This window comes from Microtus oregoni, unplaced genomic scaffold (assembly GCF_018167655.1).
Source record: "Microtus oregoni isolate MIOR12 unplaced genomic scaffold, Mior012 000012F_ref0000307, whole genome shotgun sequence".
In the NCBI taxonomy this organism is placed as follows: domain Eukaryota; kingdom Metazoa; phylum Chordata; class Mammalia; order Rodentia; family Cricetidae; genus Microtus; species Microtus oregoni.
Window position 1 is genome coordinate 52,389,028 of NW_024543071.1, and position 14,853 is coordinate 52,403,880.

General features: G+C 51.0%; 1 protein-coding gene across 2 annotated transcripts; it reads right to left on the reverse strand.

Moving 5' to 3' along the window:
* Positions 1 to 1,484: 1,484 nt before the first annotated feature.
* Slc29a2 (solute carrier family 29 member 2) lies at positions 1,485 to 9,602 on the reverse strand. 2 transcript variants are annotated; one of them, XM_041661313.1, is made up of 12 exons: positions 9,056 to 9,602; positions 8,729 to 8,810; positions 7,373 to 7,533; positions 7,044 to 7,183; positions 6,410 to 6,544; positions 6,143 to 6,240; positions 5,532 to 5,616; positions 4,618 to 4,760; positions 4,297 to 4,402; positions 4,120 to 4,205; positions 2,984 to 3,179; positions 1,485 to 2,498 (listed from the first exon to the last, which is right to left on the reverse strand). In XM_041661313.1, exons 1-12 carry the CDS (start codon positions 9,082 to 9,084, stop codon positions 2,455 to 2,457), a joined length of 1,305 nt encoding a protein of 434 aa, XP_041517247.1. In that variant the 5' UTR covers positions 9,085 to 9,602; the 3' UTR covers positions 1,485 to 2,454. The 2 variants fall into 2 exon arrangements, with proteins under 2 accessions (XP_041517247.1, XP_041517246.1); XM_041661312.1 differs by having other exon boundaries at positions 2,984 to 3,183; positions 9,056 to 9,598.
* Positions 9,603 to 14,853: the final 5,251 nt, after the last annotated feature.

The window sequence follows — 14,853 nt, forward strand, 5'->3', positions numbered from 1 at the left end:
CTTCTTGTTTCTCTTCCACTCTCTGGCTCCCCGAAAGGGACACTCTTCTTCCCCTATAGCCAGAAAACTCATGTTCCTTCCTCCCAGCCCAGCTTGGGTAAAGCTAACCCTGACCTCCCTGGTGGTCAGGGGCTTCCTCTGCTAGGCTTGTACCGCACAGCACGCTTCTGCGACCTTCACAAGCTGTGTCGTGGTTACCGTCTCCTTCTCATGGCCTTGGATCATGGACCAAGGCCTCTTTGTTTCAATCTCCAGACCAGCTAGAGCAGGTATCTACGAACAATAGTCCGAGAAATAAACCTTTACTTGAGGTCTTCGGTAGCACGATTAATAAAAACTCAGACAGATATTGGGGTTCAACCTGAAGGTCAGAAAAGCAAAGCAGCCACCCACTGGCTCTTTCCTCTACCTCAGTCCAAAATGGTGATCCTGCCTCCAGGAATCTCGGAATAAGACTGTGTCTGAGAGCTGTCTCTTCCTGTCTTATATTCCTCTCTAGGGCTGGGATTAAAGGCATGGACCACTGCTGCCCAGTTTCTGTGGCAAACTAGTGTGACCACTGGGATTAAAGGTGTGTGTCGCCACTACCTGGTCTGTAAGGCTGACCAGTGGGGCTGCTTTACTCACTGATCTTCAGGCAAGCTTTATTTATTAACAAACACAAATGAAATATCACTAGTCTTCCTGTGACTTATTTCTGAAGTCATAGCTTACCTTCCCACCCTCTAATACCGAGAGCCCGTGGCTTCTAAGCAAGTACCCTGTGCTGGCTCAACCCTGATGTATGATGTGTTCCGTGAATGTTCACGGAACATAGAGGGGAGGAAACCTTATTGGGCAGAGCAGGTGTCCACAAGTACAAAGATGAAGGAAACCTCTTCTCCATCCGTCAGGGACCTGGCTTCAGGTTGCTGAAGTCCTACTCAGGCTGACTGCCTCTCTGAGGCCAAGATTTCTGGGAATGAGCAACACTGGGAGAGGAAGCAAGTGCAGGGGAGAGCTGGGCTCAAGAAAGGTAGTTAGTTAGCTATTCAGCCAAGCGATCTGCTTAGGAGCACGGAGCTGCTCCTTCCTACATTTTAGATTTATCTTTTTGTGTGCACATGTGTTTACCTGTACACATGTATGTACACCATGTGTGTGCCTGGTGCCCACAGAGACCACAAGAGGGTGTCAGATGCCTTGGGACTGGAGTCGCCACATTCCAGGCCACTGTGAGTGCTGGGAATCAAACCTGGGTAATCTAGAACAGCTTAAACCCCAAGCCATCTCTCCAGAGCTTCCTGCAGACCCATCCGGCCTCCTCAGTTGTCAAGAGGTTCAGAGAGCTAGAAGAGTAGTCCACAAACCTTTGCCCATCTCAGAACCTGCCATCTCAATCTGTCAAGTGGGCATAACCACCCCTACCCCACCCAGTTTACTGAAGCCAACAGAGCCAGCAGGACTGTAGAAATAAACACTTCAGGAAGCCATCATAAAAACGAACAGTTTTTACTGGTCTCGGGAACAGGGTCACAGGAGAAACGGGGTGAAAAGATGGTAGCAAGTGCCCAGGGCACCTGCCTGGAGACCTTTGAGAAAGAGAAGCAAGTGGTGAGCTGGAAGGTCAGCACCTGCAAGGAGGAGGCTGTAGCCTCACTCTCCATGGACCAGTCAAGGGACATCTCAGGGAGGCACAGTCCCCACCCAGCTTGTTCTACAGGCCTCACCGAGGTTTCTGTGAGAGAGTGGTTGTGGAACAACTTTGCAAACTGTAAAGTGCAGTGCACAACACATGCAAGCTAGCTGCCTTTGTGTTAGACAGGCCTGTCAGGATGCTAGGGAGTACTGACTATGAAAAAACACTGTTGGAGGCTCAGAGGTTGGTCCCTTGAACTTTCTCTTCCCCTCAACTTCCGTGGCACCTCATGCCCTATCCATGGGCCTTGGGGGCGAGAGGGTGGAAGTGTTCTGGAGCTGGCCCCAGTTCCCACTCTGAGCTGAGGTAGAGACCATCAGGGTGTCCTCAGCAAGGCCTGTGGTGGCTTTGCTCCCTGGGGTCAGTGGACGGTGGGATGAACAAATGCAGCCCTGGTGGCAGGGAAGGCCTGGCCCTGCGCCCTCTTTCTCCTGAGTATTGCCTTCCAGTACGTTCCTTTGTGCATCTCAGTGAGGTCCATCCTTCCCTGGGTGAGGGACAGAACGACTGCTGGTGGATTCTTCCTCACCACATGCAATATGGCACCCAGCCAAGGTCGTCTCTGCCCCCTCCTGGCACCCACAGACCAAGAGGCATAGTGTAGCCGAGGTTGTCCCCTGGGAAAGTCCCAGCTCCAGAAGCTGTGCTGAGAGAGAGGAGGGCTGTGGGGGCACTGATGAGGAGGGCTGCGGGGAGCACTCAGGGCTCTCAGAGCAAAGCCTTAAAGAGGAAGGAGAGAGAGGCTCCGCAGGACAGTCCCAGGGCCAGGAAGAAGGTCATGAGGGCTCCGGCCACTTCCCTCTCGTGTGGCAGCACCTGCCTGGAACACAAAGAAACAGAAACTTATATGGAGAAGGCAGGGCCTGACCTTAGAGATAGCTTCTGCACCCTCTCATGTCCCCTCTGCACTAGGGTTCTAGTCTGGGTCTGACCCCACCCTGTGTCACTACAACCTGGTCTTTCTCTGGGCTTCCGTTTCCTCCTCTGTAAAATGAAGGCGCTGAGAAAGAATATCTGATCTCTCTGGGCCTTTGCAGGTATTCCATCACTTTAATTCTTAACAAAATGTCCCGGTTAGTTCTTCCTGCCATGCCTACTTGTCTGAGAGTTCCAGCCCTACCGCCCCTGGAAAAAATAGCTGGGCCACCTAGACAGGTAACATCCCCAGATCCTAGCCTGGGGCAAGTGCCACAGCAAAGGCCTGTCCTATAGGATGACACCAGAGCTGAAGACAGCAACCTAGGGGTGATGGTCCTAAGAGCTAGGGTCTCCCCAGCACAGCACCCAACCCTTCGCTCCCCAGACCTGGGTGCCAGGCACATGGTGAGAGACACCAAGTAGCCATTGGAAACGGCGAAGAGCAGCATAAATGTGATGAAGTAGGCGTCCTGCCAGAAGATGGTGGGCAGCCGGGCACGCGTGGGCACATGGCAGAGCATGAAGAGGGGCACAAACAGGAAGCGCAGGCACACCAGCAGGGGCAGCAGCCGGCTGTCCTCATCTGGCTGGGACAGAGGTTCGGGTGAGTGTGGGCCCTGCAGCTAGGTGAGGGGCAAGTCACATGCGTGCAGGTGCCCTAGGAGGCCAGAAGAGGCTGTCTGACCCCTGGAAATGAAGTCACAGGGAACTGTGAGCAGAGCGACATGGGTCCCGGGAACTGAACTCAGGTCCTCTGGAAGATCAGTCAGTGCTATCTCTCTGGCCCCTGATCATTTCTTTATAACAAAAGCATTCAGTCCTTTAATCCCAGCACTGGGGAGGCAGAGGCAGGCAGATCTCTGTGAGTTCAAGGCCAGCCTGGTCTACAAAGAGAGTTCCAGGACAGCCAGGGCTGTTACACAGAGAAACCCTGCCCTGAAAACCCCAAATGAAATAATTAATTAAAAAAAAAATAGAGCATTGAAAGTTGGGTCCTCTGGTTTTCTGACATACACAGGACATTCAGATTATCTATAGTGAGTGCACCGGAGTGCCAGCACGCATTTCTCCAACCTAATTACAAGCAGAACCCTTTGGCCAGTTCTCCCATCAGATTCCAAGCAGGAGGGAGGCTGGGTCTCCAGGTTGTGTCCCCACTTGGGTTGCTGCTGCTGTATTTGTTACAATCCCAGGGAGCCATCAATTAAGGAAACAATGCCCCTCTGACAGCAACCCATTAACTAAGAATCATGTCCAATTTCTTACCAGGTACAAGAATCTTCACGAAGCAGAGGCTGGACATGGCGCTCCACCAGATGTGGTGGCTTTGGTGGAGGTCATCCCCAGCCTAGCCTGCCCATTCCGGGGGGCCATTGGGGGGGCATGTTACTTACTGCCATTAAGAGAACCAGTCAATGTCAGATCAGGGGCACTACTGAATGTCACCTTTCCATGCTCCTGTGCACCCTTTGGCCCCCAGTTACTTCCTAACCCTTTGGCTGGGTCAGTGCAAACAAGCTCACCCACAGGAAGTAGGAAGTCAGGCTCCGGCCCAGCCAATCCATAACGTTGAAGAGTAGGAAACAGCAGATGGGGTTGAAGAACTGACCTGGGGTACAGAGAGCAGCAGACAGTCACCCCATCCCCATCTGACCTTTCCCCTCACTTCCCAGCCCCTCCCTCTTCACCCCAACACTCACTCCACTTTCCAGGGCTGGTGGAGCTGGTCACCATGGCTGTGATGGCAGGAAAGACGGACAGGGTGACTGTGAAGACCAACACAAGGCACAGCGCCGTCAGCCAGATCTGGGAGCCGGAGGCAGGGTGTGAGTGGGCAGGGCAGCCCCGTGTCCATCATGTAGCCCCCAACTCTGCTGCTGTAGCCCCACCCACTGCATCCCTAAGCTACCGTGACCCAATGACAATAGGGAATAAGAACTAAAGCCCAGGGGTGGAGAAAGTGTCCCTGGGCAGATGGTTAGGAGCTATCTCTTAGCTGAACCTTCCAAAAGACAACGAACCTTCCGGAAGACAACAAAGACTGAAGGTTTCCCCAGTTTCTGTGGCGCCTCTAGTTCCAGCTCCGACTCCGGCTCCTTCTCAAGGTCAAGATCCAGAGCTGGGCCTGCCTTCTGGGGGCTGATGGGAATCCCATTCTTCTCATCTAGGGGAGAGGGAAGGCTGGAGGATCAGCCCCGTGGCTCAAATTTCCAAAAACAAGGAAATCCTAGTGGTGAAAAAAAGTGTCTCTTCCCAGCCCAAATGCAGATTAGTAATTTATTAATTTCTTTGTTTATTTACTGCAGTGCTGGGATTGGTCTGTGGTTTCCTGGACTCTTAGCCGAGTCACTCACTTCCATGCACCCCAGAACTTATATGACTTTGGTTTTGTTTGTTTTTGAAGATAGGATCTCTTTCTAGCCCAGGCTGGCCTAGAACTCTGTTACCCTGACCTTTGACTTGCTATCCCGCGTATGCCTACGTGCCAGGCAATTAGTTAAGCATTCGCATGGATTCTCTTATTGTCTCTTTGCCCTGAAGCAATGGAAGCTAAGCTGGGCGTGGTGGCAAATGCCTCTAGTCTCAGCACCCAGGAAGGTGGGCAGATTTCTGAGTCTGAGGCCAGAAAGACCCTGCTGCCAAAAGACAACAGTCAAGCAACAAAAAAGAAATGGAGACTAGAGAGATTCACTGGTCTGCCCAAGGCTGTAGATCCTAGAGATTGTGGATCCAGAACACTCTCAGCCACTTCTTCACTTTGCTCAAGAGGAAACAGACCCACAGGGTAGCAGGGACGGCTCCCCTTCATGACCTGCCTTTGCTCACACAAGGCTCAAAGAGATGGGGTGGTAATGGGGACAGAAGGGAATAGCTGCCAGGAGTCTGCTTGAACTTGCTCTCTCTCCTACCTCCCCTGTAAGGTCCTGGAATTTACCAGCTTGAAGGAGCTCAGCTTTGGTCTCTAGCTCCTGAGCTGGGGCCTGGGACAGCTTCTTGGTCAGGTAGTAGCGGGCAAACTCCTGCAGAGGAACCAACAAGTCAGTCCTGCCCCAGGCTTGTCTGTAGCCCCCCAACACCCTTTGCTGGGAAGCTGAGGTCCCTGTGGTGATTTAAAAAAAGTGGCCCCCAAAGGGAGTGGCAATATTAGGAAGTGTGGCCTTGTTAGAGTAGGTAAGTGTCACTTTGGGTGTGGCCTTTGAGGTCTTCTATGCTCAAGCTAAGCCCAGCGTCACAGCTCACTTTCTTTATGCCTGAGGATCAAGATGTAGAACTCCCAGCTACCTCTCCAGCACCATGACTACCTGTGTGCTGCTGGGTCCCGCCATGAGGATAAAGGACTAAACTCTGAAACTATAAGCCACCCCCATTTTCCTTCATAAGAGTTGCCATGGTCACGGTGTCTCTTCACAGCAATAGAAACCCTAATTAAGACTGTACCCCAACCAACACCTCCTCTAGGGGATCAGCACTAACTGAGGTCTCATCTCCCAGGGCTTTGTTTAAAATCCCCTAAGGCAGGGCTGTCTAGCCCAGTGGCAGGCTCACCAGATGGGGCAGGCTAAGGTAGCACACGATGGAGAGCAGGATGCCCACACAGGGTGTGATGAAATACCCAAGGGCAGAGGTCCGGGCATCCACGCCACCTATGGCAGAAACTTCAGCTGCAGGAGAGGCAAGCCCCACACTCCCACATGGCTTCCTGTCACGTCACCTGGTCATTCTCCCTTAGAACAAGCCACCCCATCCCCTGGCATCTTCCTCCTGTGTCCCATCTCTTTTTCCCCAACCCGCCAGCCGCCTAGGTGGACTCACTGGCCATGGACATGAGCATAGCAAGGGCAGCGAAGATCCCAGCCAGGCCCTGGCCGCTGAGGAAGAGGGTGCTGTAGGTGGAAGGCATGGTACCCAGTTGCCCGAAAAGGCTGCCTTGGAGCACTGCACAGAAAGCTGTAGAGAAATGGGGGTGTGGGGGGACAGCACCAATACTCAGGCAGCCTTGGAGGCATCTGAGAGGCAGTCTCTATAAACTCTGGTCCAGGCTGGGCAGGCATGGGTTTTCCTGGGGATTTAGGGCAGTCTGCTAGAACATCCCCCCAATCTATTTCTCTCTCTCTCTTATTTCGCTAGCCAGGAAGTCATTTTATAGACCAGGCTGGTCTTGAACTCACAGAGATCTGCCTGCCTCTGCCTCCCAAGTGCTAGGATTAAAGGTGTGCACCACACTCAGGCTGTTTGTCTTCTGAGATATAACCATTGGTCTGTGGGACTTCTGACTAAAGGCCTGTTCTTTGGTCACTATGGGTCTGAGACAAGTGATTTCCCTCTCTCTGGGATCAGCTTCTTTTGGGGTTTGGGTGATAATGGCATTATCTTCATTCAAGGATCCGTTGGCCTGTTCTAGTACAAGGAAGAAGTGTGTGTGGGGGGGGGGGGGCAGTGTACTTACAATTGATGAACCAGACGGATGCCATGGTGATGGAGAAGAACAGCCCAGGGCTCAAGTCCACCTTCACCAATGCTGCTGTCAGGACAAAGAGCAGCAGTATGGCCAGCAGGCTGCCCAGAATACGCACCGCCTCAGGGATGCTGCTCAGAAAAGGGGCGGAGGACATCAGACAGCCAGGCAGGGGAAGATGGGCAAGGAAGACGGGTAAGGGGCAGGGCAATGGAGCTGGAGCGGTAAGGTGTTAGCAGGGAAAAGGCAGGAAGCTGGAGGTCTTCCTGGCCTCTATGACGTTTCCACAAGGAGGCTGGGGTCCCACCACTGGCTCTTACCACTGATACAGGAAGGAGTTGAGGAGCGTGAAGAGCAGCAGAGGCAACTGGGACAGCAGTGTCACCCAGTTGTTGAAGTTGTAAGAGTCTGTGGGGCCAGTGTGGTTGGTGCTCAGAGCCTCAGCTGTGCTATTGGCCCCTGCCAATCGCCCCTGGAAGTACTGCCAGATGGGAGACAGGGTAGTGTCAGGAACTAGTCTTCTTCCACACTTGGGCTAAAATCTTTGGGCCTGTCTTTGTACTGTCCCCAGCTCCTGGCACACAGCTTGAGCAGGATGGGTATGCACTGTATATAAAATGGCTGAATTCTGGGACTGAGCCCGGGGCCTTGCTACATGTCTGGGTCATATCTCCTCTTCAGTGTCCTGGCTCCACTCCCACGCCTGCAGCGGCTCTATGTCCATTTATCTTGTGGGCATTTATTGAACACCTACTGTATGCAAGGCCCCAGCTTAGGTGCTAAGCAATTACATCTTCTCTGTCACACATAACCAGCCACTCTTGTGCTTAGCTTCCCATGGCCTGCAAGGCAGATCTCATGTCTGCCTTCTGAGTCATCCCGCTAAGCTCCAGGCTCTAGACACTTCTCTAAACAGGCCCTTCTTAGCCTCCACTCTGAATTCCCTCTCCCCACCTTTGCCTGCTCAGTTCACAATTTACAACTCCCTTCTATGAAGCAGAAGCTATTTCTCCTGCGAACCTTCAGCACTCTGCTTCAGGCTGGAATGGAGAGACACGGGTCACATTACATTATTAATAACTCTGGTCCCATGGATCTCCAGTTCAGTAGCTGATTCATCTTTGGGTATCCAGGGTTCACTATTGACACTAGCACCCCATAGGCACCTGGAAAGTTGCCCCACTGAATATGTTTGAATAACCCTGTCCCAAAGAAAATGCAAGCTACACATTTTTGCCTTTCCATCAAAGGATGCATGCTTTGGGGACTAGAACGCCTCTCGCTCATGGTTCCTCCACAGCAGCAATGCCTGACCTACAGCAGTTACAAGCTAAATACTAGTTTAATAAATACAATTCATGTCACTGCAAAGAAACCTAAAGGTTTGGAAAATCCACTTTTGGAATGATTGGCCAGAAATAACGACAAAAACCATGTGCTGGTTGCTCCTTTGCTGGTCAGCCTCCCTTCGCAGATGGCCCTGGCCCTTGGGGTTCTGGACATTCCTAAAAGTTTGCCTAGCCAGGTAACAGGCGTTCCCTCTGTGAAGCTCTGTGCTTCTGTTGACAAGTGAGACGTAGAAGGGGTGGTGAGAAAAGCGGCTTGGGAACCGCAGTCCAAGGCGGCGGGAGGGATGGTTTGTGGCCATGCGGTCGCTCACTGGCCGCGGGTCTCACCGGGATAGCGGTGATGAAGAAGTTCCAGGGGAGGAGGGTGCCCAGTCCCAGGATGAAGAAGCTGATCCCGACCAGGTGGTAGCTGTGGAGATCAGTCAGAAGGTCACCCCGAGGACGCACGCCTGGGTCCCCCAGCCGCCTCCGAGGCCGCCCCTCAGTAGAACGGACTACAACCCCCACCACCCTCGCGCAAGGAGCCAAGGGAATCGGCTGATGGGAATTGTAGTCCCGTTAGTCTTGAAGCCCAGGAGCGTGCAGACCAGCGGGAATTCACAGGCCTATGGTCACCGAGGCTCCGGTACGCACCACCTGGGGTTCCCACCTCACCTGTCCCGAGGGGAGTCTTCTCGCGCCATGACTGCCGCAGCCCAGTGAGCCAGGCCCGGTACGGGGCGGCTGCACCTGAGCCTCTGCGGGGCTGGCTGGTCGAAGGACAGCAACGGCAGCCGGTCTCCCGGAATCCCAAGGTCGGGACACGGAGGTCCAGGCTGGGCTACCGCCGAGACTACGTTTTTGCGGGTTCAGATCTCAGCTCCGCCTCTAGGGCGGGATCAAAGGGCCGAGCACTCCTCCCCCGTCGCGCTGGTTTTCCGTCTCGCAGGCAGCTGTGGCTTTGGGTTTGGGATCCCGTTTCCTGCTGCTTGCACGTGTGCTGCTGGGTCTTACCACTCCCCTTCCTGCAGGCTCCTGTCCTCTCTGCAGGCCTCTGGGGATCCCAAGGGGCTGGGATCTCTGGAGAGGGTTGTTATTCCCCGCGTCGCGAGATCCCCAACAAGACCACCACGGAGCCAACTTTCCAATGCAAGAACAAAGGTTTCTGTATTAGAGCCCGGGCAAGGACCTTGTCCAACACTCCAGGACAGCTAGTGAGGAAAGAAGGCCCCACTCCCTATTACGAAGGGTTTATATAGGGAAAAACCAAAACCATGAGCAGGGAGCTATATGTCTTGGCGTTTTATGATTGGGTGAGGGGATGCAGGGTGAGGTCATTCTTTAAAATCATTGGCTAGGCTATAGGCAGGAAGCTACTAACTGCTGGCAGCACGTCTACAGGAAATCACAAAAATGTTGACAGGATATAGGATATCTATCTATAGGAACATCTGGCCTTTGTTAGACTTTATTGTCCTGTTTCCCACCTGGCTGTATCCGGGATGTATGTTTAAATCCTGCTAAACAACACACTCCAGGCCCCCAGTCACCAGAGGTCTCAGATGGAAGCCTATTCACAAGATGGCGTTGGTTCTGTTCCTTCAGGGTGACAAGGATGCTGTCAGGGGGAAGGGGACCATCGGTGCCTGGGCACAGTCCTAACTGCCTGGGGGTTCTTCCTCTTGGCACACTGTGTGGTGGAACCTTGCTTGCATCCCTTAAGGTTTGGAGACCTCTGAGCTTGTTGCTAACCCGGTTGGCAGCTTAGCAAGCAAGCCTGGTGGACCGGGTGGGGCAAGCTGTTGTCACCTACTGTCTCAGAGGGTCCTAGCGAGATGCTCTGAGGGAGTCTCCCTTAGAGGTCGAGGAGTTGTCCGGTTGTCTTTGCAGATGGATATGGAAGACAGACAAACAGACCAGCGGTACCTGGGTCCAGCAAGGAGGGAACTGTGACCCAGTAAGTGGATCCCTCCCCAGCAGTTGCTGCCTGCCACCACCACCACCAGGGCTGTGTTCGCCTTCCACGATTATCCACACTCAGTGAAATTTTTGATGAGATTGTAAATAAGAATCGTATAATTTATGCGTGGGTGTGGTTTCACTAGAAGGAAGAAGTGAGACATTGCTTTCCTCAGTTAAGAATATATTTGCCAAAAAAAAAAAAAGTGTGTTGATCTGGGCTGGCGCGGCAGCTCTGAAGGTAAGGGTGTCACTGCCAAGCCCGTTAGCCTGAGTTCCAGCCCTAGGACTCATGTGGGGGAAGTGACTCCTGCGAATTGTCCTCTGACCTCCACACAAGCACAGTGGCACACTTGTGCCCCACCCCATGAATACATGTAGTGTGTGTGTGTGTGTGTTTTGTTTTTCAAGACAGGGTTTCTCTGTAGCCTTGGAGCCTGACCTGGAACTAGCTCTTGTAGACCAAGCTGGCCTCAAACTCACGAAGATCCGCCTGCCTCTGCCTCCCGAGTGCGAGGATTAAAGGCGTGTGCCATCACCGCCCAGTGTGTTTTAAAGAATATAGTTATTAGCTCTGTGGGTTCGAGGTCAGCCTGGTCTGTAGAGTGAGAAGTCATTTTCAGGGTGTTTATCCTGTCTGCCAGGAAGATTGTGCTTCTGCTTTCTCCTCTGTTTTGTTCCTAGAATGTAGAATCTAGCATCCTGCTTGGCTCATTGCAGGTAGATAATAAAGGATGTAAAGGATTAGATCGTGGTGGTCTGCAGATGTCTGTGGTGCTGGGAACTGATTCCTGAACCTCTGCATGCCAGGCAAGCACTTAGCCCTGAGCTGCATCCACAGCCCTGGCCAGAGACTTCAGGCGGAAGGGAGACAAACATTCGATTACATGGGAAAAGACATTTACTCCTTGATTTTCTTTCCAGCCTTCTGATAGGCCAAGAAAGAAAGTCTGAATTCAGTCCCAGAACATTTTCAAGGCCCCTTAATCCCCTCTGCACGCGGAACTGGCCTCCGGGCATCTCCTGGCAATTTTACATACCTGCTTTTTACTCATACTTATTTCAGTAATTATTATTGATACTGGCTTTCTACTTGATAGTAATAGAAAAGCGAGTCAGAAAAACAAGTGGGGCAGGGGCGGGGACATAGCCCTGGCAGAGTCTTGAAGGCGAAAGTGGAGAATGAAGGTCTAGGGAGTGGTGCATTTTGCTTGTTTGGACTGGGATGGAAGAGTATGAGGCATTTCAGAGAAAGAACAGCCTGTCCCAGGGCTGGGGACAGGAGCGCTGGCACACTGTGGGACACACAAACAGATCCCTTTGGCTGGGAGGCGGGCACAGAGCCTCCCCGGATTTCACTTCAGGTTCTCAGCTCAGACTGGGGATCCTTGTGATTAACCATCAATAACTGGTTTCTATTCTGTGGTGAAGTTGTATGTGTAAAGAAGCCTGGGTATGAAGCGTTTTGGTGGCACCTAAGGGTGTTACAGACGGCAAGAAAGGAAAGCACTTAGTAATAAAATAATAAATACGTGGATAGTTTAGTGCACAAATGCATGAAGGCGCAGGCTCCGCCCTCTCTACAGCCACAGTCGCAAACCCATGCCAGCTCCAAAGCTGACTCTTAAAGGCCGCTGGTGTGTCTTGGTGATGTGCTATTCTGAAATGGTGACCAAGGCTTGGCGAAACTCCAAGGGACAGTGCAGCTGTCCCTCTGCAGACAGTGCCTGAATTACTGGAAAATGCTGTGTATGTTTAAACCTTACAAGTAATACATTGTGTCTGCATGTCAAGTGGACTTAGAGCCCAGGCTCAGAAACCTATGAGCAGGGTTTTTAAAATAAATAGTTGGTTTAAGTTTTAGTACAGTTTTCAATTTTCAGAGTTCCTGGACAAATAGGACGAGTTCCACATGTTAGCTGCAACTGCAGCTTCCCTGACTTAAACCCTGCATTAACGTACATCCACGCCAGTGACTGCGTCACGTGACACATTATTACCTGCAGTAATGAATTTACCTTAGAATTCATTTATTGTGTTGGACTCTAGCTTCCAAACACTGAGGAGGAGTCGCCCCCAGAGACCATCTCATACACCACAGCCGATGCAAAAGCATGAGGATTTTATTAATTCTGTCATGACAGGGTCCCCCAGCATTCGGGAAGCCGAGGGACCTCGAATACCGGGTACAGTCTATTTTTAAAGGGGCCACAGAAGCAAGGGGGGTTGTTCTTTGACTATTCTGATTGGCTTATTTGAAAGGGCTATTTATTACCAATAATTGACTGGAGAGCTGTTGCCAGATCAGATGAGGTAAGAGGTCATTTTGACCCCGTTTCCCAGGGGACCGAACCAAAGCATACGTATATGGGTAATTGTTCAGGAACTGAGTACGTGCAAGTGTAGCTGTTAGGTCCTTGGTTCCCAGGGGAGGAGGGGAAGCACTATGGCACAGAGGCTGAGAGGATTCAGAATTGTCAAAAATGGCTTCAGGATTGTCTTAAAGTCTTACAATTGCACATTCTGCTTGCTTGCTCTTTGGCTTTTTTGTTTGTTAAAGACAGGATCTCACTGGGTGGTGGTGGCACATGACTTTAATCTTAGCATTTGAGAAACAGAAGCCGGCGGATCTCTGAATTTTAGGCTAGCCTGCCTGATCTATAGAGCTAGTTCCAGGACAGTCAAGCATACCCAAAGAAACCCTGTCTTGAGCCTCCCACCAAAGAAAAACCAAACAAAAGATAGGATGTCATTCTAGCCCGGGCTGGCCTAAAATTTGCAGTGTAGCCCAGGCTAGTCTTGAACTCATGATTTTTTGGCTTGTCAGAATAAGTCTTGGCTCCACTTGGTAATCCCCTCTTATTTTTTTTTCATCTCCAATGTAAATTTTACTATTTTATTTGTAAAAAAAAAAATTACAAGCCCCTCTTATTTATTTATTTATTTATTTAATTTATTTATTTATTTTGTTTTTCAAGACAGGGTTTCTCTGTGGCTTTGGAGCCTGTCCTGGAACTAGCTCTTGTAGACCAGGCTGGTCTCGAACTCACAGAGATCCGCCTGCCTCTGCCTCCCGAGTGCTGGGATTAAAGGCGTGCGCCACCACCGCCCGCCCTCTTATTTTTTTTAAGGTTTTATTTTTATTTTATGTGCATGAATGTTTTGCCTGTGTGTATGTTTGTGCACCATGTGTGTGCACTGCCTGTGGATACAAGAAGGTGTCAGATCCTGTGGTGATTTGAAAAGAATGTCCCCTATGTGCTCATGATTTGAATTCTTGTCATTGGGGTGTGGCTCTACGTGAGAATGATTGCGAGGTGTGACCTTGTTGGAACAGATGTGGCCTTGTTGAAGGAAATGTACCATTTGGGGTGGGCATTGAGGTTTCAAACACCCAAACCAGTCCAGTGTCTTTCTCTTCCTGCTCCCTGTGGATCGAATTGTAGAACTCTCAGCTACTTCTCCAGCATCATGTCTGCCTGCAGGCTGCCATGCTTCTCCCTACGATGATAATGGACTGAAACTCTGAAAGTGTAAACTGACCCAATTAAATACTTTCTTATATAAGAGTTGCCGTGGTCATGGTGTCTCTGAAGATCCCCTGGCACCAGACCTACGAATGGTTGTAAACAGTCTAATGTGAGGGCTGAGAATTGAGCTCTGGTCAGTTTCCCCAGCAAGTTAGTTTTTTTTTTTTTTTTTAATCCCATGCCTGTGGGAGCTGGAATGAGCTGGAATGAGTGTTTGTTGCAGCACATGCCTTTAATCCCATCGCTCAGGAGGCAGAGGCAGCTGGGTCTCTGAGTTTTATGCCAGCCTGGTCTACAGAGTGAGTTCCCCCAAAACCCGGGCTACACGGAGAAATCCTGTCATGGAAAAAACAAAGAAAAAGACGCATTTGCTGCTCTTGCAGAGGATCAAGGTTCATTCAGCATCCACAGCAGACACTTCACAATCTTCCATAAATTCCAGTTCCAGTGGAACCAATGCCTTCTTGCTTCCTCTGTTTTTCAGATAAAACACTCATACACATAAAATAAAAATAAATAACTGTGACAATAAAAATAGGCCCCATGCCTGGTAATTGCCTTCATTTTCTCAGAACTGATCTCTTTTCCTAGCAGTTGGCTTCTTTTCTGAATTAAGCTCTGTTTTTTTTTCTCCACACATGTGCATATGTGTGGGTGTGCATGTATGTGTGGGGATGCATGCATGCATGCAAATGCCTGTGGATGTGGGGATGCATGCATGCATGCAAATGCCTGTGGGTGTGGAGGCTCAAGGTTGAAGTCAGGAATCTTTCTCAATAACTCTCCTTATTTTTTGAGTTAGGGTCTGCCAGTCAGACCCAGAACTCACCAATTTAGCTAGCACCATGAGCCAGCTTGCTCCCGAAATCCCTTCTGTCTGCTGAGGGCTTGAGTCACACATGAGCTGCCACATCCACTTTGTATTTATGTGGGTTCTGGGGGTCCCAACATCAAATGCTTTAACCACTGGTCGTCTTCCCAGCC

What these genes read in the sequence shown, in the direction of transcription:
- Slc29a2 (XM_041661312.1), bottom strand. Translation starts at nt 9,084, where the DNA reads ATGGCGCGAGAAGACTCCCCTCGGGACAG. An exon ending in CACCAGCCCTGGAAAGTGGA is followed by an intron (nt 4,206 to 4,296) that starts GTGAGTGTTGGG and finishes TCTGTACCCCAG; the next exon opens with GTCAGTTCTTCAACCCCATC. An exon ending in ACCATGTGCCTGGCACCCAG is followed by an intron (nt 2,499 to 2,983) that starts GTCTGGGGAGCG and finishes TTTGTGTTCCAG; the next exon opens with GCAGGTGCTGCCACACGAGA.